Raw genomic sequence first — 25,570 nt, 5'->3', positions numbered from 1 at the left:
TGAAGCCCCACCCTCCCCCGCTCGGCATCCCCCCCCCCCCCCCCCCGTCCGCTCCCCGCTCCGTCGCCATGGCAGCAGCGCGGCGAGCCGGGGCCAGGGCTGGAGATGGCGGCGGCGGCGGCGGGGGGCAGCGGGAGCGGCGCGGATGGGGCGAGCTCGGGTGCGGCCTGGGGTGGCCCCGCCGGCTGGGTGGGGGGGTCTCCTGCCCGGCTCTGCGGGCGGTGTCCCCGGGGTGGGTGCAGGGTGACGCCGGGCTTGTCCCGCCGGGCCCGGGGGTCAGCGCCTGGCCTAGGCCGCGTCCCCGCGGTGGCGGTGGAGGAGCAGCGACAAGGCGGCGGGTGCTGGGGCTTTGTGGGACACTCGGTGAAACGCTCCCCCACGCTCTTTCCCCGCAGGCGAGGAAGACGCTGGCGGCCTGGCAGGAGAGAGCCGGTACCTGGCTGCGTGCCGGGCCTGCGGCGTGACCCCGGCACGTGGCCTACTGCGGCGCAGACCGGGCCCCGCGCTCAGCCTGCGGCACCGTGGCCTGGGCCCGCGGGTGAGCGACGGCAGCACCATCGCCTGAGGGAGGGACACCCGCCCCGGGGTGTCAGAGGGGCTGCAGACCCCCCGCCGGCACGCCGCGCTGTGGTCCCTCGCCAGAACCAGAAACCAGCGCAAACACCCCAAGCTGGGCACTGGCGGTTTTGTCTTTCCCGCTCAGGAAAACGTTGTTGTAACTCCTTTGGGTGTCAGAGCAACCCGACTTCTACGTCAAGAACGTGTCGAGGACCCTTTTCTGCCCGCCTGGCTGGCGGTTCAGACACCAGTTAGGGGCCAGCGTTAACGCCACAGGAGGTCTGGGGCTCGGCGAGCGGCAGGGGTCTGCCGGCAGGGTGTCGGAGGGGTCTGCAGCCCCCCCTGACACTGCGGGGCGGGCGTCCCTCCCTCTGGCGACAGCGCTGCCATCGCTCAGCCGCGGGCTCGGGAGCGGGAGCCGTCTCCTTCCCCAGACGCGGGACGGGAGGTGGGAGGGTGGGATGTGCGGGTGTGTCGTTACCCTCTTTCCCTCTCGGGCTGAGCGTTTTTCCTGAGAGTCTGTTGTCTCCCCTGGGGTATGCCAGATTTTTTAAATTAATATTTTTAGGGAGAAATGACGAACCTTTTGTACATGCACTCAGTGGTTCGTGTCAGGTAGTCCCACCCATGAAAGCTGCTTTCACGGGGCATGGCATTTTGGAAATGTGTAGTTTGGACCATGAAAAGGGTGCAGCTTCTCATAGTAATTTTTGGCGATAAACCTTTTTGTTCTGTTGAGTTTATTTTGTCTGGAATAGTTCTCCGAGGTTTCCTTCCAGTTTGTTTTCCCGTGTCTGATCCCCGAGGCTGGCGAAAATAATTTGATTTTGCAGTATCTGTTGAATACTCGCAAGGTCACTGCCATACTTCTGTTTAATTGGAAATATTTTTGAAATTCAGAATCCCCGCTGACAAGGAGCGGGACACTGGCGCAACACAGGCCTCTTAAATGTCGAGGCCGGGATTCAGAGCAGCAAACTAAAGGGGCGCTGACCGTGGCTGTGCTCACAGACTGCCAGCTAGAAGCCATGTCCAGAGAGGTCCATCGTCAAGGGGCAGCGGGCCAGAACCTTTTCCTTTTCCTCTGCCACGTGAACATTGGCAGTTAGAAGTATTCGTCGTCATTTTTTATGGAAGGAGAAATTAATTTCTTAATAACAGAAATGAAATGTCCTTAAACCGTGTTCAGTGTTTGCTTTCCCAGCCCAGCTTTAAATGATTTTGGAAGGGGGTTGTTTTTGCACCATTCTGCTGATGGCTTTGTGAACCTCCCCCCACCCCGCCGGTGCCCTGCCAGACCAAGGGGAGCTGAAACAGAAACATTCACAGGAGCTTTGTGAACCCAGTGGAACTGTAAATGACCCGTTTTGAGGTCTTGGCTTGTTTGTGTGTTGTTTTGTTTTGGTTTTTTTGTTGTTGCAGGGTGCCAAGGCTTTAGCTCTTTCCTTGATGGTCGATACCTCTGTCCTCGCGTTAGACCTCAGTGACAACTGGCTGCAGGGAGAAGGGGCGGCTGCAGTTGCGGAGATGCTGAAAGAAAACTGCTGCATTTCAGGTTTGCTTCCTTTTGTCTGCCCTCCTCTGGTAGGCGCGTTGCTGTAGAGGAGGAAATTGTGCTGCCTTCTTTGGGGATTTAACCAGTCCTGGGTCACCTCGTTCCTTCCATGGGATTTAACCCCCCTGCCCAATACCCAGCTCGTGGGGTTAAGGACCATGGTTGTCTCGGGTCGTCAGGGGTCAAAAATACCCCCGGCCCCCAGTACCCCTGTGCCTCCTCTTCTGACAATAAAATCCGGTCTCCGCCGGTCAGTGACACCCTCCGCGCATACTCTGTCTCAGTCTCTTTTGCTAGGCGGGTGTATTTTTCCTGAATCTTGGATAACGCAGTCGCTGAATATGGTATCGTTTGGGTGGTAACTTGCGGGACCCCCCCCTGCCTGACCATTATCGGTAGTCTCTGTCTTAATCAGAGGTCTCAACGATGCCTCCTCATTTTCAGGATAAAAAATCTTCCGGCTCATTTCTAACTCCTTTGTTGGATACAAAGGTCTATTGGCCAATTTTGCCAGACTTGTAAATCCTGGTTCATTATCCAGGAAAGGGTTAAGATCTGTCTGGTCATGGGTTTCTTGTTTACTCTCCTCTAGTTCGGACCGTAAGATTTTGTTCTCGGTCCAGGGCGTCTGACAGAGCCGCGTGGCGTCGCTGGGTGGTGTTACGCTCAGCGGCTAATTGACTTTGCGAAATTTCAATTTGCTCTTGCAAGGATTTTATTTTCTCTCCTTCTTGTTTTCCTGGTCAAGTGTCTGTCCTCCTGGGCTGCAGTCGGTGCTGCCCCTAATACCGCACACGCTATAGCTTTTCCTTTACCGAACCGCAACTTTCGCTCCTTCGCGAGGGTAATAATACGACTTGCCACTGCTTCTGGATTATGCCAATTATCGTGGGCCCAGACCATTCCCGGCGGAGTAGGACACGCCTTATACTCCTTCAGTTTTTCCAAAATCGACGAGCGGTCAAGCACAGACATTTCTCGGGCCGTCATGGCTTTCTACTGCTCGAATCTCCCCTGGCTTGGAGCTGAGAGGCCACTTCCCGGCCTCTCCCTGTCCCGGTATAACTTAGCTGAGCGTAGGTTGTGCCTGGAGCGGGAAGCACGGATGTACAAGGAGCACTTTCATGTCCCGTATTCATGGGGCAAAATGTGAATGAGCCTATCCTGGGGACAGGCTGTGAATTCAAACATTACGGTCTATTGTTTCTGCTAAAATAACTGCGTTAGACTGGGTTCATCGTTCTTATTTTACGAGCCTGGCAGTGCTTCTGCCATTGCAGTGTAGAGGTCAGGTGCCGATACGATGGGATTTGATGACCTGATAATGTTTTTTCTTTCCTCAGCTGTTGATGTGTCTGATAACAAACTGGGTGTTGAAGGAGCTAAGGCCTTTTCCGCTATGCTTCTCGAAAATACTACGCTTGTGTCCCTCCAGCTCTCAGGAAATGAACTTGATGATCACGCAGCAACGTATTTAGCGGATGCCATCGCAGCAAACAGCAAAGTGGAAACTCTGGATCTGAGTTACAATCTGTTTGGTGACAAAGCAGGTAAAGCGCTGTCTCTGCTCCTTGGGTGCCGCGGCAGTTAGCAATGTGGCTTAACGAGTTGCTTGCCAGCCGCAGACCCTTGGAGAGAAGGGTCGGTTAATATTTTCGGTTTCCCCAAAAATCTTTTTGGCTCTTTTTAGGCAAAACCACTCTCGAGCTATTCATCTTCATTCTGTGCCTTACAGCACCGCAAGCTTTACATCTTCTATCTCTTTCCGCTGTTCTCCCTCGTTCACAAGTTGTGATGGCCTTCCTTTCACTGAGCTATCATTTGCTTTTTTTCTTGATCGTTATTTCAGCTTCCACGGGTGCGTCAAATGCTTAATAAGAGCGGGAAAACCCCAGTGGGACAGAGTTTGCCAGCAGTCCTTCTGTCTGTCTCCCTGTCACCGAGAGCTGACGGCAGTTGCCGAGGGGAGAGCGTGAGAGTGGAACAAGCAGGCGGTCGTGCTTCCCTGATACTTTGCCACCCTTGACAGCTTGCGGTTTGGAGACTTCCTTTGCTGGTCGCTTTGGCCGCGTCATTTCCATGTCCTTATTGGTCTCGACCTCGTTAATGCACGTTGCTTTTTTCTTTGGCTCTTGATTTTTAAGCACGCTGTTATTTAATCGTGACATCCTTGCATTCACAGCGTTCCTGTGATGCTGTGTGATGTGATGAAACCTCATTATTGCTCTCCGGGCCTTATCCTGTACTGGTTTCACCAGGCACCCTTGTGCCGAGCTGAACTCCCCCACCCATTCTTCCTGACCGTCTGCTCCTGCAGAACGCTCGTGATGTTAATCATCCTCATTGTTAATCCCCGATTTTTCAACCTTTATGCTTATCTCCTTTTTGCACCTCACTGGCACATGCTTCATCTTCTCCGCCTGTGGCTGTCCTTGGGCGGCCCCAGCCATGGGTTCTGCTACTATCTCCAGGCTGAAGGTTCACTAATCTTCTCCCTGCTCCTGGTCTCACCCTACAACCGCGCTCCAAATCCCTCTACTTCCAACACGGTCTGTGATGGGTACGTACTCCAAAAGGGAGATACTGAATTTTTCCTCTCCTGTGCTGCGTCCCATTCTGTCTGTCAGATCCGCGTTCTCCCCTGGTTGTGTCTTTCATGAAAAATCCACCACCTTCTCTCCGTCTGCTGCCTTACAATCCTTAATCTACCGCCCGTCTCACCTGCTGTAGCTTCCCCTTTGAAGATCCTCCACGGGCTTCTCTGGCTCGCAGGGGAGGAAACAACCATAATCCTCACCTCTTCTGACCACCGGCCACACACCAGCCGTTCACTTGGTTCCTTCCCAGAGCTGTTCCACTTTTCCCTCGTTTTCGCTTTTGAAGGCCGCGATGGCTGCTTCTCTCCCCCCGCCCCCGGCCCCTACCCTGCTCACCTCCTGCTGCCTTTACAGTCAAACAGCTCGCCCCAGTCTTCTGGCCTTCAAGCGTGGCGATGGCTTCCTTTTCTTCTGTGCTGGTTGACAACCTCATTTCTTTCCTGCCCTGCTGGAAACTTGCAGAACGCTTGAGGAAACCTCTTCGGATTTTCTAATGGCGCAGGAGCTCCGGGAGGGCTTAAGGAGAGCGGAACTGGCGTCTGTGCCAGGAGAACAGCCCAGCAGGCTTCAGGTGGCCGGAGGCCAGCGCTGGGGAAGGGTGAGGGACTGCGGGAAGGTACTTGGTTGCTCGGTGTCAGCTTCCAGACTCCCGTCAGGCTGGAGAAGGAGCCTGTGCAGTCGGGTCTCCACGCGTGCGCAGCAGGGCCGGGCTTTGCGATACGGTGATTGGATTTTCTCTTCCTCTTTGCTGCGTTTGCAACCCGTGGTCAGAGAACACGTGTGCTGCATTGTCCAACACCTTCTGGTGAATGCGGTATAAAAGAAAATAATATTTTGTGGTTTTAATTGTCTGCCCGGAGGTCATACAGACCGTTGCAGGGAAATACCTCAACTAACCCAAGCTTCCTTTTAACTCCTAAACTTAATCCTTTTAGCTCTTAAACTGGCTTCATGTATTTTTTTTTTTTAAGGTGAAATTCTTGGAATGGCGATAGCAGAAAACATTGGATTAAAAGAATTTAAAATCAGCTGGAACCATTTCCATAGCCAAGGGGCAGCTGCCTTGGCCAAAGGCTTGGGGGTAGGAATTTGTCCGTTTTAAATTCTCCTGGTTTAAATTCTGCAAACTCACTTGAAGCTGTATCAGTTTAAACGAGCGTGAATGCCATGATGTGCTGTTCGCCTTGTGCCCTTGCTTGTCCAGCCGGGATCACATAGATCTTGGAACTAAGACAGTAAAATCATCCATTGTCTATCGATGGATTGCATATATTTTCATTTCTCTATTTCTAGTTCTTTCCCTTGTTAGAGTCACAATGAACGTTCTGAATTGTTTCGCTTCTGATTCAGAAATCAATACAGAAATTGTTTTGTATTCCATGTACAGTTATTTCTGTACTGAAAGCAAATTGTTTCTCTTTAAAATAAGGAACAGTTCTTCCAGCCTCGTAGGCCGAAGGGAGCCACCAAAGTAATTTAATTTCACCTCTTGTGCAACACAAATTGCATGTGCCGTCCTAGCATTAGCGCAGCAAGCCTCCAGCCGCTTTTTGGACGGTAGAAAGGACAGCAGTCCGTAGAGAGGGGATTTCTACAAGGTTGTGTCAACTGACAGGGAGATTTTTGGTTGTGCGTTTTCTGTCACACCGCAGGCAAACGTGTTCCTCAAAGTGCTGGATGTTTCCTACAACGGCTTTGGCAACAGTGGGGCGGCTGCCTTGGGGGAGGCTCTTCGAGTCAACAACGTGCTGGAAGAGCTCAACGTGAGGTGAGGCAGGCTCTGGTCTCGCTGCGCGTTTGCTCCCGTTTTGCAGAGGTGGGCAAAGCCTGCCGCAGCCGTTTGGATCGCCTACCTGCCGAGAGCAGTAGGTGCCCCAGGCAGAAGGCTGCTGGTCTCGTCCCAAATCCCAATTCCTCTCCTTAAACTTGGGGTCGCTGCCAAGGCGCTGTGGGATGTGTTCCAGGACGCAGGGGAACAGCATCTGGGGGATTGCACGAGGCCCGTGAGGGGACGTTTAGGGGAGGAACCAAGGGCGAGGGAAGGGATCCAGGAGCTCTGGGGAGTAACAAGCATGGGAATAGAAAAGGGACGAGGTGTGAACGTTGGGTGTTTCAGGCTGCGTCGATCTGTGTGGCCAGCCCTGCGCGTGTGTTGCCTACGGTTGTGTCTGTGCCGACTGGAAGCACACGGGCAGCCTCACGTACCGGGGCACGGAGCTGTGTCAGCCTCACCTCTGTCCCCCTGTGGGGTTTGGCAACTCCTCACCGCTTTCAGCCTCCCAAATACAGTTGTTTAGTTACCATCATAGAATCGTCTAGGTTGGAAGGGACCTGTTACTCGGGAGAGGAGACCAACCCCCACCTCGCTACGACCTCCTTTCGTGTAGCTGTAGAAGTAGCGGCCCTGAATTCCCTCGGGATATAACATGTTTTCATGAAGCCGGAGGTTGCGCATCCTTCGCCTGAGCGATGCGGATATGAAAAACCTGCAGCGCGGTGTCTGAAGCGTGCCTTTTGTCTGTTTTTAGAAACAACCGTATTTCGGTGGAAGGAGCTCTGCACATTGCAGCTGGCCTGAAAGAAAACAAGACTCTGAAAAAACTGAACGTGAGTAAGTTTCCGAGGAAGGTATTGGAGCCTCTTAGGCATATTCAAATATCACTGATGCGTATATGTCCCGGATTGGAACCCCTTAGAAGAAGGCCACAGCAAAATCAGGGAGCTGCTTGCCCCAGCCTGTCTCTTCCCGTGCTTCCCTGGTTGGAGCATGCTCTCGTTAGGACAGAGGGCTTGTATCCAGCAGTTTCCTTGATGAACAGAGATTTCTGTGAGCCCACCACTGGGTGAACTGCAGCCTTTCCTGCTGTGTCTTGCAGCATGGATAGCACCCGATTTCTGCAGCAGCGGTGTCCAGCTCGGCACGGTGGGTGGCACTGGGATCGCTGCTGGAGCACCCTCGGCCCGCTGTTATTGGCGCTTGAAGTAAATCCGGATGGTGTCTCACCCGCTGGGCACCACTGGTACTGTCGAGGATCATACTGATCAAGGGTCCTGGGGGGATGCACCCGCGCGTGCTGAGGTAGCTGTCAGAAGTCATTGCTGGGCCACTCTCCATCATCTTTGAAAGGTCCTGGAGAACAGGTGAGGTGCCTGAGGACTGGAGGAAAGCCAGTGTCACCCCAGTCTTCAGAAATGGCAAGAAGGAAGACCCAGGAAACTACAGGCTGGTCAGCCTCACCTCCACCCCTGGAAAGATGATGGAGCAGCTCGTTCTGGGCGTCATCTCAAAGCACATGGAGGAAAAGAAAGCTATCAGAAGTACTCAACATGGATTGACCAAGGGGAAATCACGTCTGAGCAGTCTGACAGCCTTCTATGACGGCGTGGCTGGATGGACAGACGAGGGGGGGGCAGTGGGTGGTGTCTGCCTTGACTTCAGCGAGGCGTTCGACACGGTGTCCCACAGCATCCTCACGGGGAAGCTTAGGAAGTGTGGGTTGGATGAAGGGACAGTGGGGTGCATTGAAAACTGGTTGAAAGACAGAGCTCAGGGGGTCGCCATTAGGGGCACGGAGCCTGGTTGGAGGTCAGTGAGGAGCGGTGTTCCCCAGGGGTCAGTGCTGGGGCCAGACCTCTTCAATACATTCATCAGTGACCTGGATGAAGGGACAGAGCGCACCCTCAGCAGGTTCACTGATGACACAAAGCTGGGGGGGGTGGCTGACACCCCAGAAGGCTGTGCCACCATCCAGAGAGACCTGGCCAGGCTGGAGAGTTGGGCGGAGAGAAACCTGGGGAAATTCAACCAGGGCAAGTGCAGGGTGCTGCACCTGGGGAGGAATAACCCCCCGCACCAGGACAGGGTGGGGGTGACCTGCTGGAGGGCAGCTCTGTGGAAAGAGACCTGGGAGTCCTGGGGGACAACAGGATGCCCATGAGCCAGCAGTGGGCCCTGGTGGCCAAGGAGGCCAATGGCATCCTGGGGGGCATCAAGAAGAGCGTGGCCAGCAGGTGAGCAGGTGGAGGGAGGTCATCCTCCCCCTCTGCTCTGCCCTGGGGAGGCCACACCTGGAGTGCTGGGTCCAGTTCTGGGCTCCCCGGTTCAAGAGGGACAGGGAACTGCTGGAGAGGGGACAGCAAAGGGCTACCAAGATGCTGAGGGGACTGGAGCATCTCTCTTGTGAAGAAAGGCTGAGGGATTTGGGTCTCTTCAGTCTGGAAAAAAGGCGGCTGAGGGGAGACCTTATCAACGCTTATAAATACTGAAAGGGGGGGTGTCAGGAGGATCGGGCCAGGCTCTTCTCAGTGGTGCCCGGGGACAGGACAAGGGGTAACGGGCACAAACTTGCCCATAGGAAGTTCCATCTCAACATGAGGAGGAACTTCTTTGCTGTGAGGGTAGCAGAGCCCTGGCACAGGCTGCCCAGAGAGGTGGGGGAGTCTCCGTCTCTGGAGACATTCCAACCCCGCCTGGACGCGTTCCTGTGCCACCTGCTGTGGGTGACCCTGCTCTGGCAGGGGGCTGGACTGGGTGATCTCCAGAGGTCCCTGCCAACCCCAACCATTCTGTGATTCTGTGATACAAAAAATCCCATGTCACGTATCCTCCTGCTGTTTCTTTCCTACCTGCAGATGACCAGAAATCCCATGCAGAGTGAAGGCTGCTGTGAGGTCCTCAAAGCTCTACGGGCAAATCCTGGCACTGGCGTAGAGATCCTGGACTTGCCGGTAAGTGTTAGACCAGAAAGAAGAGGGGAGGGAGGGACGAGGTTGAACGTGTGGTGTATGAATAGCACAGGTCTGCCAGAGGGATTCTGGCCCTGGCCTTGCTGCTGCCCAGTGAGGGCCGTGTATGGAGGGAACGGCCCCCCACTTGTCTGTACGTTCTGTACGGCCAGGCTGGATGAGGCTCTGAGCAACCTGATCTAGTTGAAGATGTCCCTGCTTGCTGCAGGGGGGTTGGACTAGGTGGCCTTTAGAGGTCCCTTCCGACCCAACGCCTTCTATGATTCTAAGACAATTACTCGGTTGTTTATTGAGGAGGGATTTGCCTTGCCTAGCTCATTTACAAGGTCGGTGACTATGTCTGAGATGATTAGACAAGATCTGTTCATAGAAGATGGAGATTTAATCAATGGCATTTAAGGCAGAATTAACACACCAAAGTGTGGAAGCCTGCTTGAGGATGGGACACTTGCAGCTTAGCTCTGTATTAACTGTGTCACCATGGACCGCACAGAGAGACTGTGATGTTGAGCTCAGAGGAAACAGTTGCCTTGCAGTCACCAGCCTTTGATCAGCTGAATCTCGTTCTTTGTAACCCTTTGCTATGAACGATTTGGACCTCTGCCTTAAAGAGAGACCTGGTGATCCCTCAAATGTTGAACTTTCCTCTGCCGTTCAATGCCTGTCCAGTACCTCCCCCTTTCCAGCTGCTTTAACTTCTCTTCCTGTGGACCGTTCTTTTGGGCTTACTATCCATCCTGGCATTGTCCTGACTTTCTCTCCAGGTCTTTGTTTGTTTGCTTGCTTTCGACGTGCTGTTTTCCACCTTTATCCGCTTCAGCTCACTGGCATTTGGCAGTGCAGTGAGGAGCTTGCGTGAAAACCCCTATCGTCCTTTGATTTCTGTGCTGCTTCGCCATCGCTTTAGCTCTTCGGCTTCTTGCCCTGGGAGCGGGACGCTGCTGCTTGTTGGCTCTCATACCTACCCGTAATGTGCTGGTGTTGGCTAACAGCCCCGGATCTCACAACCCGGTGTCAGGATTTTGTGTTTGTGTTGAGAGAGCAGAGAATACGTTGCAGTTTTCAGAGGGATGGTAAATGCTCACTTACCTGCAGTGATTTTGCCCTCTAGGACATCCCTGTGGACAAAGAGCTTGCAGAGCTGTGCGATGCTGTGAAAAGACTTTTCCCAAATCTTCTTCTCAGACATGGTGGAAACACGGAGTTGTGGAGGAAAAGCCAGTTGAAGGCTGAGCTTCGGACTCTGCCCAAAGTGGTGGGTAATTCCCAGGCTGCAGTAGCTTAACGCGAGTCTCTCTGGGGCTGCTTCTTCGGCACGTCTGCCTGACACCCCCAGTCCCACTCACCAAGCCCATGACACAAGGACTTGCCAGGGCCGTGCTAAGGCAGGATTTGTGCAAATATTGGCCATTTCCTTATTGCTGGTACTTGCAAGTTTTTTCTGTCTTTTCGCTTTAGGATTTCTGCTACGACCAGCTCTGAGTCTCTTCCAGCACGTGCAAGAGCATCCTCATGGATGAGAGTCGAGGGGCTCCTTTTTAATCACCGTCTTTGTGTGTAGGGACATTTGTCTGTCAGAACATCACGTGCCGTAGCTGCTGGTGGTGTTTGAGTTCATAGCCCACCGCAGCGGGGCTCTGTGCGGCCTGACAATGCGCTTATTCTGTCGGAAGGAAAGTCCTACCCAGAGACGTCCTGTGAACAGACGCTTTCCGCGCCGGCCGTGTTACACAGCCGGGATTGCCTTTGCGGAGTTGCCTGTCAGATGCGCCCGTGACTCATTTTTAGCTCCTTCCTACTGCAGTTTCTTATCTTTAGGTGGAGCCCGTGCTCTCCAGAGTAGGCCCCCTGTCCTGGGTGGTGACAGGCGTTATTTTCTTGATGTGCGCTCTTGCTTTTGTCAGCGTGACGTAGGATGGATGCTGCAAGTTGTCTGGAAATAGGACAGGCACTCAGTGGTAGCTCAGCAGTGACAACAGCACATGGGCTGTAACTCTTTTACCCTCCCTGAGATGTTTTCTTGTGATCTCGGTATAATCCACTGGATCCTTGCTACGGTCTCTGGGACGCCTGGGCACCGTGATTCGCAGAGGGGGGGAATTGTGAGCTCCTTGAGGAGCAGTGTGCAGGAGCCACGTCTGCGCTCGCAGCTCCCCGGCTTAACTCTCCCTCTCCTGGTCTCCATGAAGAAGTGGTTTGTGGCAGCAGTTTCTTGCAGTTTGGGAGAGGGGCCAAGGATGGTCACACAAACAGCTCTGGGTGTCTGTCTCGGGCCAGGGGCAGTCAGGGGGGCAGCAAACCCCAGCAGCGTCGCAGCGCTGCCTTAACCTAGCTGTGGCCCTGCACAAACAATTGCCTTCTGTTCCCTCAAAGGTTGGCCGACCTCATTGACCAAGCGCTTGCAACAATCTTGGCTTTATCCGCGGCTCCGGCGAGGCGAGCCCCAGGCACGTCACTGCGCGCTGGGTTCGATTTCCTCTTTCGCTGACACACCGACCGACGGGGGGGTCGGGGGACAGCCAGCCAGGCAGCGCTCGCGCAGACACCTCCCTGAGGAGGCAGCTTGCGAAGGCAGGGGCCACAATTTCAAGAACGGCTTCTGCCAGTCTCCTTCCAGAGTAGCTGGCCGCTGCTCTGCGTTTTGCCTTACGCTTTTTTCCCTGGAAGGGAAACGTTACCGTCCCCCCGCTCGCTTTTGTGTTTCATTTACCTGCTCAACGTGCCTACCAGGGAAACTGCACTTCGTCTCAGTTCTCAGCAGAAGACGAGGTTTGGCCTCTGTGTTTGCAAAGAACTCTACGCAGTTACGGCTTGCCTAACGGAGTCTCTCCTATAAACGCGCAAATTATTTTACAGTTACGTGTCTAATAAATACTGTCAGTGCCTTGGACTCACACCTGTCTGTTCACACCATTCAACCCGTTCAACCGTCTGGGTTGTTTCGAGAAATTTCAGAGCCGTCCCGACACCCCCTCGGTCTCTAGATGAAAAATTTGGGTATCGACCACAGAAGCTGTTACAGGGATTGATCTAAATCGGCCTAAGTACTTATATTTTAAAATATTTAGTCACCATTCGTTGTTTCGGTTATGTCCTTTGCCCCTAGCCCTTCTTGTGCTCTCCAGAGACGCAAATGAAAATCGTATTAAAAAATAAGGTGGGTAAAAACTACTTTACGTGCCAAGTCTGTCCTCGTTCACCAGCTGGTGTAACTAAAGAAGATCCACTTGCCCCTGCCTTGACACTCAGCGATTCATTGGTCACCGGAGTCAGAGCTGGGTGTTTTTAAGCTCAATAAATCTACCAATGTGCCATTTGGGAACCTAAAAACACCAGGTGAGCCAGCGCTGCCTTTCGGGCTAACGGGGTGGGGATGTCGATGTCGAACGTTGAGTTGTCCTGCGGGTTTGAGGAGCGAGGGGGGGCGGCTGGGGAAGACGGAGCCCTGCTCCCGGCGCGGGCAGGATGGCGGGGGAAGGATTTGCCCTCCCGGGGGGGGGGCTGCGGGGAGGTGGGGGGAACGGGCAGCCGGAGCTGGCCCGCAGGGGGCTGCGTGTGTGAAGTCGTAGGGATTTGCTGTGCTTTGCCCGCTGCTACCGAAGGTCGTGAGGAGCTGACGCGTGGAGAGCCCTGCGGAGAGCTGTTATTTCCGTTATACTGAAATATCGGTTATTCCCAATTCTCCGGGCAGTCTCCCCAGCTGGTATCACTATGCCTCAGAGCTTACACAAATCCATATTAGTTGCCGCTAATGATATTTTTTTTTTTTTCTTTAATTCTTCGGCAGCTCTCACTTTGATCAGTGTCCTTTTGAGGCCTTGAATGTCCTCGCACCCCTTCGCCTTCTTGAAGGATCAGCCGGCGCGTTTTCCTGCAGTGTTCTGGGACTGCTCCAGCTGCCTGGTTGTTTCTGGAAAATGAGCACTAACGCCCCAGGGAAGCTCGCTGCCTAATTCCACATGAAACTCTTCTGGTGTAAGTTCCGTAGCGATCACAAAAGGTTTAGCTGTAGTAGCTGCTAATAAGCGTCATTTGGAGGCAGGGCTGGGGCAGAGGAGCCCGTGCCATGACTCCTCGCTTCTCCCCCGGCGCAAATGAGAAGTTTTTCGTGAACGCTTTCATCTCCTTTACAATATCATCCAGTGCCACCCCCCTGCCCTGGGCAGGGACACCTCCCACCAGCCCAGGTTGCTCCAAGCCCCGTCCAACCTGGCCTTGAACCCCTCCAGGGATGGGGCAGCCACAGCTTCTCTGGGCAACCTGCACCAGGGGCTCACCACCCTCACAGCAAAGAATTTCTTCCCAATATCTCATCTCAATCTCCCCTCTTTCAGTTTAAAACCCTTCCCCCTCGTCCCATGGCTCCCCTCCCTGCTCCAGAGTCCATCCCCAGCTTTCCTGGAGCCCCCTTTAGGGACTGGAAGGGGCTGGAAGGTCTCCCCGAGCCTTCTCTTCTCCAGGCTGAACCCCCCCAGCTCTCTCAGCCTGTCCTCCCAGCAGAGGGGCTCCAGCCCTCCCAGCATCTCCGGGGGCCTCCTCTGGCCCCGCTCCAACAGCTCCGTGTCCTTCTGCTGTTGGTGCCCCAGCGCTGGAGGCAGCACTGCAGGGGGGGTCTCACAGAGCGGAGCAGAGGGGCAGAATCCCCCCCCTCGCCCCCCTGCCCGCGCTGCTGGGGATGCAGCCCGGGCTGTGGGGGGGTTTCTGGGCTGCCGGCGCACGTTGCCAGGCTATGCAGAGCTTCTCCCCCACCGGTGTGTGGAGTTGTGCTGCCGCGCACAAAGGTGCCTCGCCTCTCGTCCCTGCGAGGATTGGGGCCCACGGTGTTCGATGGTGCCTCGCCTCTCGTCCCTGCGAGGATTGGGGCCCACGGTGTTCGATGCTGCCTTAAAGTGCTTCCCGTCTAGCGAGGGAAGCCCGGGCAGGTGGGACGGTGACAAACCAGCTATTCCTCGCTCCGGAGAAGGAGCAGCTCACTGCGGCCCGTTCCCAACAGCATCTAACGCACGTTTCGTAACCTCGCGGGCAAAGCTGTCATTGCCATGCGGGAGCATTTCTAGTCTCTTGCCTGAAGCTCCCTCATGACAGCTTAAGCCCGTTGCTTCCTGCCTCGTCTCCTGTGCACGTGGTGAAGATTTACTCTCCTTTTGCGGCTGCCTGGTTGGAGACCGTTCTGCTGTCAGAAAAAAGCCTCTGCTGTTGGGATGGGGCTGCGTCGTTCGTGCGTAGGCTTATACACCTCGTTAGAAAATGTCTGCGCTGCCCGGCGAGGCAGGGACGAGCTGTGGCCCAGAGCAGGTCGCAGGCACCGCCGAGACACGAAATGCTTCTGAAAGAGGAAGACGAGCGCTCCCGCGATGCTCCGGGTACCCCCCGCGCGCAGCTGGGAGGGCTTGGAGGGACGAGGGGACAACAGGAGCCAGGCTTGGTGCCGTCTTTTCGGGCCTCGCCGTTCTCCGGCCGGCGGAAGGAGCAGACGCAGCATCGCCGGCATCTCGGGGATGGAGCGCGCCGCTTACCTCATCCTGGGGCTGGATCTGCGGGAGGAGGGGAGGATCGCAGGGATAAGGAGAGGATTACTTACAGCCAGCCTTAATCGAGCCCTGCAGCTCCTCTGTGCCGCTTTCAGAGCTGAGGTGGTGGGGGGGGGGCGAGGAGGAGGGATAATTTAGAAACACGAGGCTGGAAAGAGCTGTAATTAGGACACTGAGCTGTTCTCTCCCGGCTGCCAGCGCCCCCCACAGTGCTTGGGGCTCCCCTTTTCCTCCCGGGAGCGTGAACAGGGCTCAAGGGTGCAACTGGGTCGGTGCCTGCGTATTTCAGCACGGCACCCGTGATCGCGCTGTCTCCGAAACAGCCTCGGAATGCACCTGCGACCCCCCCACCCACCCCCCTCCCTGGCGCTTCAGGGGCTCCCCCAGCTCGTGTCTCCGGGGCTGGGTGGGCGACAGCCCCCGGCCTGTTTCCTGGAGCCTCTGAGCTCCCGGTCGGCTCAGTCCCGCGTGGTCACCTCCGGGGCTGGGCTGGGGGGACCCCGGGCTGCGCTTCGGGGCCGGGGGAGGCGGGACGCAGCCTGATTCGGTAGCTCTACCGTTGAAACCGCTGGTGGATTAGCATCCCTAGCATCAGGTTTTTCTCCCTAGTACAAATCCCGCGTTATTCCCCCTCTGAATTCCCGTTTCTCCTTGTCCCCTCGCACCCGCCTCGTGGGAACCCGCCCCAAGCCAGAGGTAGCTCCTCTTCCAGTCCTCCCAGTCCCGCAGCCCTGCTGCTGGGGCTCAGCCGGGCCTGGCGGCTGCCCGCTCCCCGCCACCGTGTCAAGCGAGGGATTGCGATCCGGGAATCGCGTTAACCCTCTTAGCCCGGCCGGGAGCACGTGTGCCGGAGCTGCTCGTGCCCCGTGGCCCCTAAAGCCCTTCCAGGCTCCCGCAGCCCCAGCACCGGCCGTTACACCCCTGACCTACATACCGCACCCGGGCGTTTTAATTAGATTGATTGCTCGCAGGCCAGCTGGGCCGAGCAGACCATTTCCACCAGTCCCAGAAAATAACGATAATTTTTTTTAATTATTATTATTATTATTAATTTTTTTTTTTTTTTTTTTTTTTTAAACTCAGTTGGGGAAGGATACTCCCACGGCAACTGGCGCGACAGCCGCCGCGGGGAAGGCTGCTGCCTGCCCGCGCTCCGTGGAACGGGGACGGCGGTGGGGGGGGGGGGGGTCTGTGAGCTGCGCGTGGGGGTGGGTTGCGTTTAAATTCCGGGGGTACAGGTGGGGGGAACCGCTGGTTTTCCTCCTGCGGGGAGACAGGCTGCCGTCTTAAAGCACCGCTGATGGCGTTTGGGTTGGATTTTATTTTATTTTATTTTATGTTATTCCCCCCCCCCAGCAGATAACAATTTGCAGGAACGACTAATTCTGGGAGGGCTCCCTTGGTGGCAACGGCTGCTGACGAACCCTCCCCTTTTTTTTTTGTTTTTTTGGGTGCGTGCCTTAATGGGTGGACAATTTAAAGTCAATGAATACGTGTTCCGCGCCTGCGCGGGGCTCGTTACTGCAAACAGGGTGGTGTGTGGCGCGGAGGAACCCACCACCGATTTTGTAATCCTATTTAGAAGAAAACCCCCGAGTGTGCTCGAGAGGGCACGCTCGCCTCCCAACTGCCCTTAATTACCTTCAAATCCTCTAATTCCCTGCCAGCCGCATCCCGGCCCTCCCCGGCCGGTGCTGGGGGCTGGGGGGGGGGGGTACCCCATAGCCACGCTTGATTTTTACGGCGCAGCCCGGCAGTTAATTTCTCCGCGTTTTTTTACAAATTCATGGTTTAAAATTTGATTAAATATCGATGGTTACGAGGCTTGTTCAACAGCTTGTAGGTCTTCGGCGGTTTAAAAAGCCGACCGAGAGCCCAGGCCGGGCGAGCCCGGCCCCGCCGAGAGCGTTTCGCGATGCGACTTCTATCGATTTTTTGCCTCCAAAAGAGGAGAGAGAAGCGTTTCGGGCCCCAGCCTGTCCTGCTCGGGTGCCACTTCTGCTGCTCTTCCCCAGCCCCATGCTGGGCTCTCTTGCTCCTGATACGTCACTGCCGTTCTTTCTACTCACCTCTTTCCCCCCCCGCTGACAATGGATTTACAGCAGAGTTTAAAAGCTGTCAGCTGATGAGGAGAGTTAAGTCTGTATCTGCCTCCCCGGACACCCGTTGGAATAGTCTTGTGATAAAGAAGGGCTTTGTTACCCCGGGGAAGAACCTTCGCCGGTGAATGGCAGCACCGAGGCTGGGGGTATCCATGGCTTATCTCAAGTGACTCCCACTTTAATTCCCATTATTTGCTCGCCCATCCATTCAGCTCGTCCCGGCGCTGCTCAGCATCAAACCCTCCCTTTCCCCCGGCTTTTTTTTTTTTTGGGGGGGGGCGGGGGCTTTCCTGAGCGTGGGAAGGGGGAGCAGCTTCCCCGGGCGGACTCTCTGAGGGGACACACGCGGCACAAAGGAGCAGAGCCATCGCGGAACCAGTATTTATGAGGGTGACCGAGTCGGCCCGTTGCTCACAAGCCACTACGCGGAGGTGCCAAGCGGGGCCACAGCATGGCGGGGACGCGCCGCTCCGGCGGCGGCAGCGACGGCGGCGGCAGCAGTGCAGGGGCGAGGGGACACGGAGCAGCGCCGGCAGACAGCGGGGGCCACCAGGGAGCCGGAGCATCCTGCGGAGACCCTGCGGCCCCTCTAGGTCCTCCCCCCCGGGGACCAGCCAGCGAGAAGCGATGGGACGAGCTCGCCCGCCGTCCCCAGCTCCTCGCGGGATGCAGCTGATGTTGCCCGTCCAGCACGGCTGCAGCGTGTCCCGCTGCGAGCCCTGGCAGTTCGGCGACCTCGTGCTCGATGGTCCTTCCGCATATTTCCTCCAAAAACGTGCTAAACCCCCTTCCCTTCCACTCCAGGCTGACCATGGGCAAAACAGGCAGGGGTGGCTGCGGCAGCGCTGCTGGGAAACACCCCCCCCCCCCCCCCCCGCCACCCAAGGGACACCCCAGCAGCCAGGGCGAGCCCCAGAGCACGGGGATGCTCGCCGGGGAGGGGACAACACTGAAAAGCACCCACACAGCCCGGCCCGAGCCGCCCAGAGCCTGCCAGGGGCATCACGGGGGGGCTGAGCCCCCCATGGCGGGTGGGGGGGGGCAGCGCAGGCTGTGCTGGGGGGTGCAGGGGAAGCGGGGAGCCGACGGCAGGCAGCCCAGCCCGGAGATGACGCTGGGGAACCTCCGGGGACAAGGCAACAAACCCGGGGTCCTGAGCGCTCACGCCCAGCGTGGCACTGGGGCAAGGGGCCAGGCAGGACCGCGGCAGGGTTTTCCAGCCGGGCTTCCAGCCGTGCAAATCGGGCTCCTGCCGTGCCAGCCCACGCTGGCTCCCCCGGCTCCCTGCCCAGCCGCTCGCTCCGGCCACCTCCTTTCTCCGTCTCATGTCCCCAGCTGCTTCTCGCACCCCGGCATTTTAGGAGGGCGGCCGCGGGGACGGGGATGGCGCTGGGGAAACGCGTTTGGCCCCTGCCTCCGTCTGCAGATGGGCTCAGCTGGCGGGGGGGGGGGGGCTCCACGGGGCTGCGGCAAGACCCCACGCGGATGAGACCCAGGACGGGCAGCACAGTCCCAGTTCCCAAGGTCCCCAGGGACCGGGAGGGACCAGTCCTGGTCCCCAGGGACCCTCTGCAGCCCCGGCTGCCTGGATGGGCCAGCAGAAAGGAGATTTTCTCCGCAGCCCCCGGGGTGTGCTCAGGGGAGGGTGGCGAGGAGATGGCTCCCCGTGAGCAGGGCAGGCACTGGGCTGGGGGGGGGAGCTGAGACCCAGTTCCTGAGCGCTGGGGATGGGGAGGGAGGGAGCCCACCCCCCGCCACGCTCCGTGGGGAGCTGGTGGGGAAGGGCGAGCATCCTCCACATCTCCCCGTGGAGCCCCAAGGCCGGGGCAGCCCCGGCGGCTCCGCTGCCAAAGGGACTGGGAGGAGGAGGAGGGGGGTCCCTGGCCTCGCCATGGGGAGGGGGTCAGATGCTCCCATAGCCAGGTGCCCCCATCCCTGGCACGTCATCTCTTGCCATCTTCGGTGTCGGTGTCCGGCAGCCCGGCGGCGGGCTGGGGGCTGGGCTGGACGGCCTGCACCCTCTCCTCCAGGCTGCCGCTGGGGAACACCACGTAGCGGGCGCTGACGCGCTGCGGCCGGGGCTCCCGCAGGTTCTCCTTGCTGTGCCAGATGCCGTAGCCGAAGTACACGAGCAGGCCTGCAGCGGGGACAGGGAGAGCGGCCGCTCCAGCAGAGGCTGGCAGAGACGCGGCCGGCATCCCGGTGGAGCGGCACAAGCCACCGCACCGGGGGCGAAGCGGGGGGGGGGGTCTTAAACCAGCTGCTTGCAGGTGGAAAAGGATCCTGCGGCGTTTTAAGAGCAAAGGGTCCCCGGGGAGGGGAAGGCCCTTGCTGGGGGGGAGCTCCTCAAGCCCCAGGGAGCCGCCTCGGGAGCAAGGGGTGGTTCTGCTCCAGAGCTTGAAGGAGGATCCAAACCTCAACAGGAACAAACCGTAACGCTCTGGGAACCAGAGAGGGTCAGGGAGACGCTGGGAGACCTCGGCTCGCATCTCCGAAGGGGAATCGGAAGCGGAAAGGGGCACGATGTGCTTTATAAACCCATCAACCAGGGAAAAAAAAGAGCTGCTGAAGTTGCCGGCTGGTGCCGAGACGGGCCCAGTTCCCCTCTCCCCCGAGCAGCCATCGCCTTCCCGGGACACGTGCCAGCGCAGGAGCACTCACCTAAGAGCAGCCAGACGGCGAAGCGGAGCCACGTCATGTAGCTGAGCTTCAGCATCAGGTAGATATTGAGGACGATGCTCAGCGCTGGGGAGAGGGGTACCAGGGGAATCTGCGGAAGAAACAGAGCCGGAGGGTGGCGAGACCACCCTTAAAACCATACAGACAAAAGCCAGCACCGGTAAACGTGGGGGGGACAAAGTGATTTTTGCCCTGGGCTTTCTGAAAATTACTTTTTTTTTTTGGCGGGGGGCAAAGGAAGCCAAAAGGAACAACGGCCAGGAGCTGGGGACAAGCTGCTCGCCAGGCTGGCGGGGTGGGCACGGGCTCTGGAAACAGCCCGGAGGCACCGTCACAAGGACCAAACAAGGTCCCAGGACAATCCAGAGCCAACGTGGTCCTCGCTGGAGAAGCCGGGACAGGGCGCAGCAGGGAGGTGGTGTTAGCACCGGTGACACCCTCCGCGCGGCGGCTGCACCACGCTGGGGGCCCAGACGGGCTGGAAACCGGAGAGGTGATGGGCAGGAGGGGAGCCGGAGGCGGGGGGCTGTGGGGATGCAGACAAGGGAGCCCAGGGTGGACAGGAGCAATCCTGCGGGATGGGCATGGAGCTGCCGGGGATGTCCCCTGGCGGGGACTGGGGACCACGCAGAGCGAGTGACACGGCAGGCGCCGGCACCTCCCCACACCCGGTGCTTGCCAACACACTCTCCCGCCTCCTCCGGCGGCGGCTGCGCTGCTTTCGCCAGACCAGGGTGACACGGGCCTCCCGTGGGTCCCGCAGAGCTGCTCCCACCCCGCCGAGCTCGGCAGAGGGACGGATCCCACCTGGGCCCCTGCGTACCTGGAAGGTCTGGGTGCTGCGCTGCTGCTCGTGCGCCCAGATGAGGAGCAGGCTGAGCAGGAAGCCCAGGCTGAAGAGGACCAGCAGCAGGGAGTAGCTCCAGGTGGGCAGGTGGAGGTGGGTGTTGCCGAACACCAAGATGGAGCAGAGGCAGATGGCAGACACCATCAGGGTCACCACGGCCACCGTGACCACCTCACCCGGGTAGAAGTCGCTGAGGAACTCCAGGTAGGGCTCGAAAGCCGCTTTCAGCTGCCCCGGCTCCCGGTGCTCTTTGCTCTTGTCCCTGTCCACCAGCTGGAGCTTGTCGGAGAAGGACTCGTACTCCTTCAGGTCACCAGTGGAAGGACCCTCACGCGGCTCGGGGCTGGGCCGGCCACCAGCCGCCGGTGCAGGGGCATCCACCTTCTGCTGCTGGAAGCGCAGGACAATGATGCTCGCGGCCACAAAAGTGTAGGCCAGCAGCGTGCCGATGGACAGGAACTGCACCAGGGCCTCTAGGTCAAAGACAAGGGCCAACAGGGCCATGAGCAGCCCAAAGACCACGATGCCGACAACGGGCACCTGCGTGCGGGGATGCACTTGGGAGAAGACCTGGAAGAAGAGCCCGTCCTCGGCCATGGCATAGACAATGCGCGGCAGGGAGAAGAGGTTGCTCAGCAGGACCGTGTTCATTGCTGAGGGACGGGCAGAAGAAGGAGGACCACGTCAGACCCAAACTGCCCCGGTTCCCAGCCCCCATCGCGAGCCGGGTGGGCAGCTCCCACCGCCGCTGCCTGTACTCACCGCAGATGGAGCCAGCGGCCACCAGGAACCCTGCCCAGGCGTAGCCCCTCCTGTAAAACGCATCCGCCAGGGCAGAGTCAGGGTCCAGCGTGTGCCAGGGCACCATCAGCGTCAGCACCACCGACACCAGGATGTAGGCCCCGGTGGCCAGCCCCAAGGAGAAAGCGATGGCCCTGGGGACAGCCCGCTGCGGGTTCCTGGCCTCTTCGCTGGAGGCCGCGATGACGTCGAAGCCCACGAAGGCGTAGAAGCAGGTGGCCGTGCCAGCCATGATGCCCGACACCCCGTATGGGGCGAAGCCGCCCTCTTGGGCACTCCAGTTCTTGGGCTGTGCGAGGATGAAGCCCATGATGAGAATGAAGAGGATGACACCCATGCTGATGGCTGAGAAGACGTGGTTGAGCCAGGAGGACACTTTGGCCCCGAAGGAGATGAAGGCGGTGGCTACCAGCAGGATGGCGGCGGCCAGAAAGTCAGGGTAGCGGGCCAGGAACGGCACCTGCCAGGCGCCCACGTGGGTCTCGGTGAAGTTCTTTATCTTGTGGTTGAAGATGGAGTCCAGGTAGCCACTCCAGGCCCTGGCCACCGCCGCTCCGCCGATCATGTACTCCAGCAGCACGTTCCAGCCGATGAGGAAGGCCCAGATCTCACCCACGGACACGTAGGTGAACATGTAGGCAGAGCCCGTCTTGGGTACCCGGGCTCCAAACTCGGCATAGCAGAGAGCGGCCAGGAGCGAGGCAAAGCCGGCGATGATGAAGGAGACGATGACAGCGGGGCCGGCGATCTCCTTGGCCACGGTGCCCGTGAGGACATACAGCCCGGAGCCCACCATGCCCCCGATGCCCAGCAGCGTCAAGTCGATGGTGGAAAGGCATCTGTTGAAGGATGTCTCCATCATGTCATCCTCCAAGGTCTTCACCCGGTTGAGTTTCTGGCAGAAGCGGGTCACGTCAGTGGAGCGAGGCAGCCATCTCGCCATCCTGGCGGTAGCAGGCCCTGCCCTCCGGCAGGGCGAGGGGTCCACAGCGGCGAGGCCCTGCCTGGAGACCTGGCAGAGGAGCGGGAAGGTGTGAGGACCCCCTCCCGCAGGGAGGCACTGGGTGGTGGGTACAGGGTGCAAAAGCGACCGGGGCACATTCAAGGCGTCCCTCGCGCCTCAGCTGGCGTGGGGCTCACCACCAGAGCGCGTCCTCCTCCAGCGCGGTGGCACAGGACAGCCAGCCACCCCGTGCAGGGACCCGTGCTTGTGTGCCAGGTGGGAGGGAAACCACAGCACCCCCAGGGCAGCATCTCCCCGGCTTTTCTTTTGAAAACGCAGCTGCGTTAAAACCCAAACCAGGCTGCTCTGGCCCCACTGAAGGTTTCTTTCCTGCTTTCCCTCCACCTGATCCAACATCTCCCTGACCTTTTCCGTGGTATGCCAGGAGCCCACCAAGGGGCCGTTGCAGCCTCTCCCTGCTCCCAGCATCTCGCTGCCTCCCCAGGGACAGCCCCGGCGTGGTGCGGAGGCGTGCAGCAGGAAGCCCAGAGCAGCTCCAGCGAGGACGTGGGCGTCCCCGGCCAGACCAGGAAACGCATCCAATGCCCAAGGACCGGCCCCGGCTGGCAGCTGCCACCCGGGAGAGCAGGAGGACAAAGCCCCGGGGACCTTCGGGTGCCGCTTCAGGGCTGCTCCGCCAGGCGGTCTGTGATTTTGGGGATGCTCTCCCCTTCCAGCCGCCCTCCTCCCCCTGCCAGGATACGTGCCCCCCTGCAGCCCCGAGCCACGGCTCCCGCTCAGAGGGCTCACGCTGCTCGGTGCAGCCCGGTCCCCGGGGTCCCTCTGTCTCGGAGGACAAAAGGTCCCATAAAGGCCACCGCAAGCCGACAGCGTGGGGACACCAGGCCTGTTGGCACCCACCCGTGCTGGCTGAGACACCCCCCCCCCCCCCCCCCCACCACCACCACCGCCCCCCCCCCAGCCCTGCTCGCCACCTGCCCCCGGAGCCCCTGTGAGGGGCTGGCAGCGCTGGGGTGCCCGACCCCAAGGCACCCACCAGCCGCGGCCGGGCAGGATGGCGAGCTCGATGCCCGCTGGGCAAGCCAGCATCCCCCGCTCGGGGCCGGGGAGGATGCCGGTGGCGGGGGAGGGGACCCCGGGCTGGGTGCGGGCCGGGGGGGGGGTGAGGAGAGGGGTCCGAGGAGGGGGTCGTCACCCCCACCCGCTCCCGGCCCCGCTGGGTCCCGCTCACCTGCGCGGCCGCGGCCCGGGGGCACCGCGCGGCTCCGCAGCGGCCCCGACCCCCACCTGCTCCGCGCCGCCGTCGCCGCCGCCGCCTCCGCCCCGGCTCCGCCTCCCCGGCCCGGCGGAAGGGCGGGGGCCCGGGGCGGCGGCGGCTGCGGGGGAGCTGCCGGGGCGGGGATGCTGCCGGGGCAGCCCCAGCGGAGCCGGGAGCGGAGGTTGGGGTGACGACGGGGGAGCGCTCCCCCCCCCCCCCCCAGCCCCCCCGGAGGCGCTGGCAAATTTCTGGCCGCGCAGCGAGAAGGTCGCTGCGGGGTTGGGGGCGGGACGGACACACCAGCCCCGGGGGGTGGGATGCGCTGGGATGGGCGCTGCAGCCTGAGCCAGCCGCCCCGGAGGGGACCAGCCGAGGATGGAGCAGTTATCCCAGAGCTCGGCCGTCGTTCCGGCTGGAGGGGAGGGCTGAGCCCCTGCTCTTCTCCTTGGCTCTTCCGAGCAGGAGTCCGCCTCTGCCCCGCTGCGCTCCGGAGCCGCCGCCCGGAGGACCGGGACCTCCTCCGCCCTCGGGTGTTTGTCGGCGAGGAACGGAGGGGAAGGAGAAGGCGGCTGGAGGGGCGGCAGTGGACGGGGGGCTCTCGAACAGGCCCATCCTGCTCGTGGTCCCGTCCCCCCCCCGCACCCCAGGAGTGAAGAAAGCCGGTGCCTGGGCAAGGGCGCAAAACCTGAGCAAAAGCGCGTGGCGCTTCCACCCGGCTCCAAGTATCCGCAGCTTTGGTGAAGGGGACTCACCTCTCCCTGTCTCTAAGGCGAAAGGCGTTTCTTTTCCAGAAGCTCTTCACCTCCTCTTGAGCCAACGTAAACCACCTGCTTCTCCAGCCTTCCGTGGCCAGGAGCTTCCCGAGCAGTCGCCCGTTCCACCTAAACCTGCCTTTTACAGGCTTCACGGAACACCCCGGCTCTTGTATTTGAAGGGGGTGAAGTCCCTCTCCGTGTCACCTGCGGTTTTATCGCTACCCTGTCTCCTCTTGGGCACCTTCTTTCCAGCTAGAGGAGTCCGGCTTGGCTGGAAGGTGGCCCACACCTCTGGTGTCCCCAGCGCCTTTGCAGAGCCCGTTCCAGCTCTGCTGCGCCCTTCTCGGGACGAAGGGACCTGTGCTTGGGTGCTGGTGCACTGGCGACTTCACAGCAGCAAAATATTTTTCTTTTTCTTCTCTGCTCCCTTCCTAACGCCTCGTTTGATTTTCTGATGGCTACCGAGCACTAAAGCTGGTGTTTCCCTGGTCCCGTCAGCCCAAATGTCACTCCTGAGTGGTAACGGTCAACCGAGAGCCCACCGTGCAACACTAAGGGCTCCCACCTGCATAAATTCCCACCCTTTTCCCCACTGAATCGACCTTCTTATGTGGAGGGGACCTCGCTGTCCTCCTCATCAGCCCAAGTATGGAAAAAGGCAGCAGGAAACAGGACTTGTCCCTTCCTACCACCCACCATTTGCCTTCCTCCAGCTCCTGGGCGAACACAGGGCTGGCACGGAGCTGCAGCTCCCGTCCGTCACCTCCCACCAGAACGGGGAACTCCAGCTTCTGGCACACAAGGAGACTCGGGCAGGAACTCAAGGTCCTGCTCCGTGGGTGGCTGAAGCCACCAAAGGGTGGTTCCTGGGGCAGCGGTCGCGAGCTCGAGGGACGCCCAGGCGGCTGATCCAAGGAGCCCAGACAGCCAAAATCCAGTCATCCTTCACGGCGCTACCAGCTCCTTCGGACCATTCGAACCAGGTCTGACCCCAGCCCAGCCACCACCGGCAATAACTCACGGGCACAGCCAGTGCGGGGGGAAGGTGTCACCCTCTAGTGACACAAAGGCACTTGCTTGGAAAAGTATCCGTGTATCCTCATCGTGGTACAACGCTTTGTGTGTGAGCTGAGCAAGCTTTCCTACGCTGAAATAGTCCCTGATCACGGGCTGTCCC

General features: G+C 59.0%; 2 protein-coding genes across 2 annotated transcripts; one reads left to right on the top strand and one right to left on the bottom strand.

Annotated features, from left to right (window-relative positions):
• Window positions 1-67: 67 nt before the first annotated feature.
• Window positions 68-15,069, top strand: LRRC74B (leucine rich repeat containing 74B). The gene is made up of 11 exons (XM_054219933.1): window positions 68-160; window positions 396-538; window positions 1,981-2,113; window positions 3,457-3,663; window positions 5,682-5,791; window positions 6,363-6,478; window positions 7,239-7,317; window positions 9,343-9,438; window positions 10,568-12,792; window positions 13,244-13,431; window positions 14,542-15,069. Exons 1-9 carry the CDS (start codon window positions 106-108, stop codon window positions 10,739-10,741), a joined length of 1,113 nt encoding a protein of 370 aa, XP_054075908.1. The 5' UTR covers window positions 68-105; the 3' UTR covers window positions 10,742-12,792; window positions 13,244-13,431; window positions 14,542-15,069.
• Window positions 15,070-17,463: 2,394 nt separating this feature from the next.
• On the bottom strand, window positions 17,464-23,674 carry SLC7A4 (solute carrier family 7 member 4). Its single transcript, XM_054220053.1, has 5 exons — window positions 23,612-23,674; window positions 21,378-22,428; window positions 20,592-21,268; window positions 19,751-19,859; window positions 17,464-19,226 (listed from the first exon to the last, which is right to left on the bottom strand). The coding sequence occupies exons 2-5, from the start codon at window positions 22,357-22,359 to the stop codon at window positions 19,033-19,035; spliced, it is 1,962 nt and encodes a 653-aa protein (XP_054076028.1). The 5' UTR covers window positions 22,360-22,428; window positions 23,612-23,674; the 3' UTR covers window positions 17,464-19,032.
• Between the last annotated feature and the right edge of the window lie 1,896 nt (window positions 23,675-25,570).

The sequence above is a fragment of the Rissa tridactyla genome, chromosome 13 (assembly GCF_028500815.1).
Source record: "Rissa tridactyla isolate bRisTri1 chromosome 13, bRisTri1.patW.cur.20221130, whole genome shotgun sequence".
NCBI lineage: Eukaryota > Metazoa > Chordata > Aves > Charadriiformes > Laridae > Rissa > Rissa tridactyla.
Note: the sequence above shows the minus strand (reverse complement) of the source record. Positions and strands in the feature narration are given on the sequence as shown.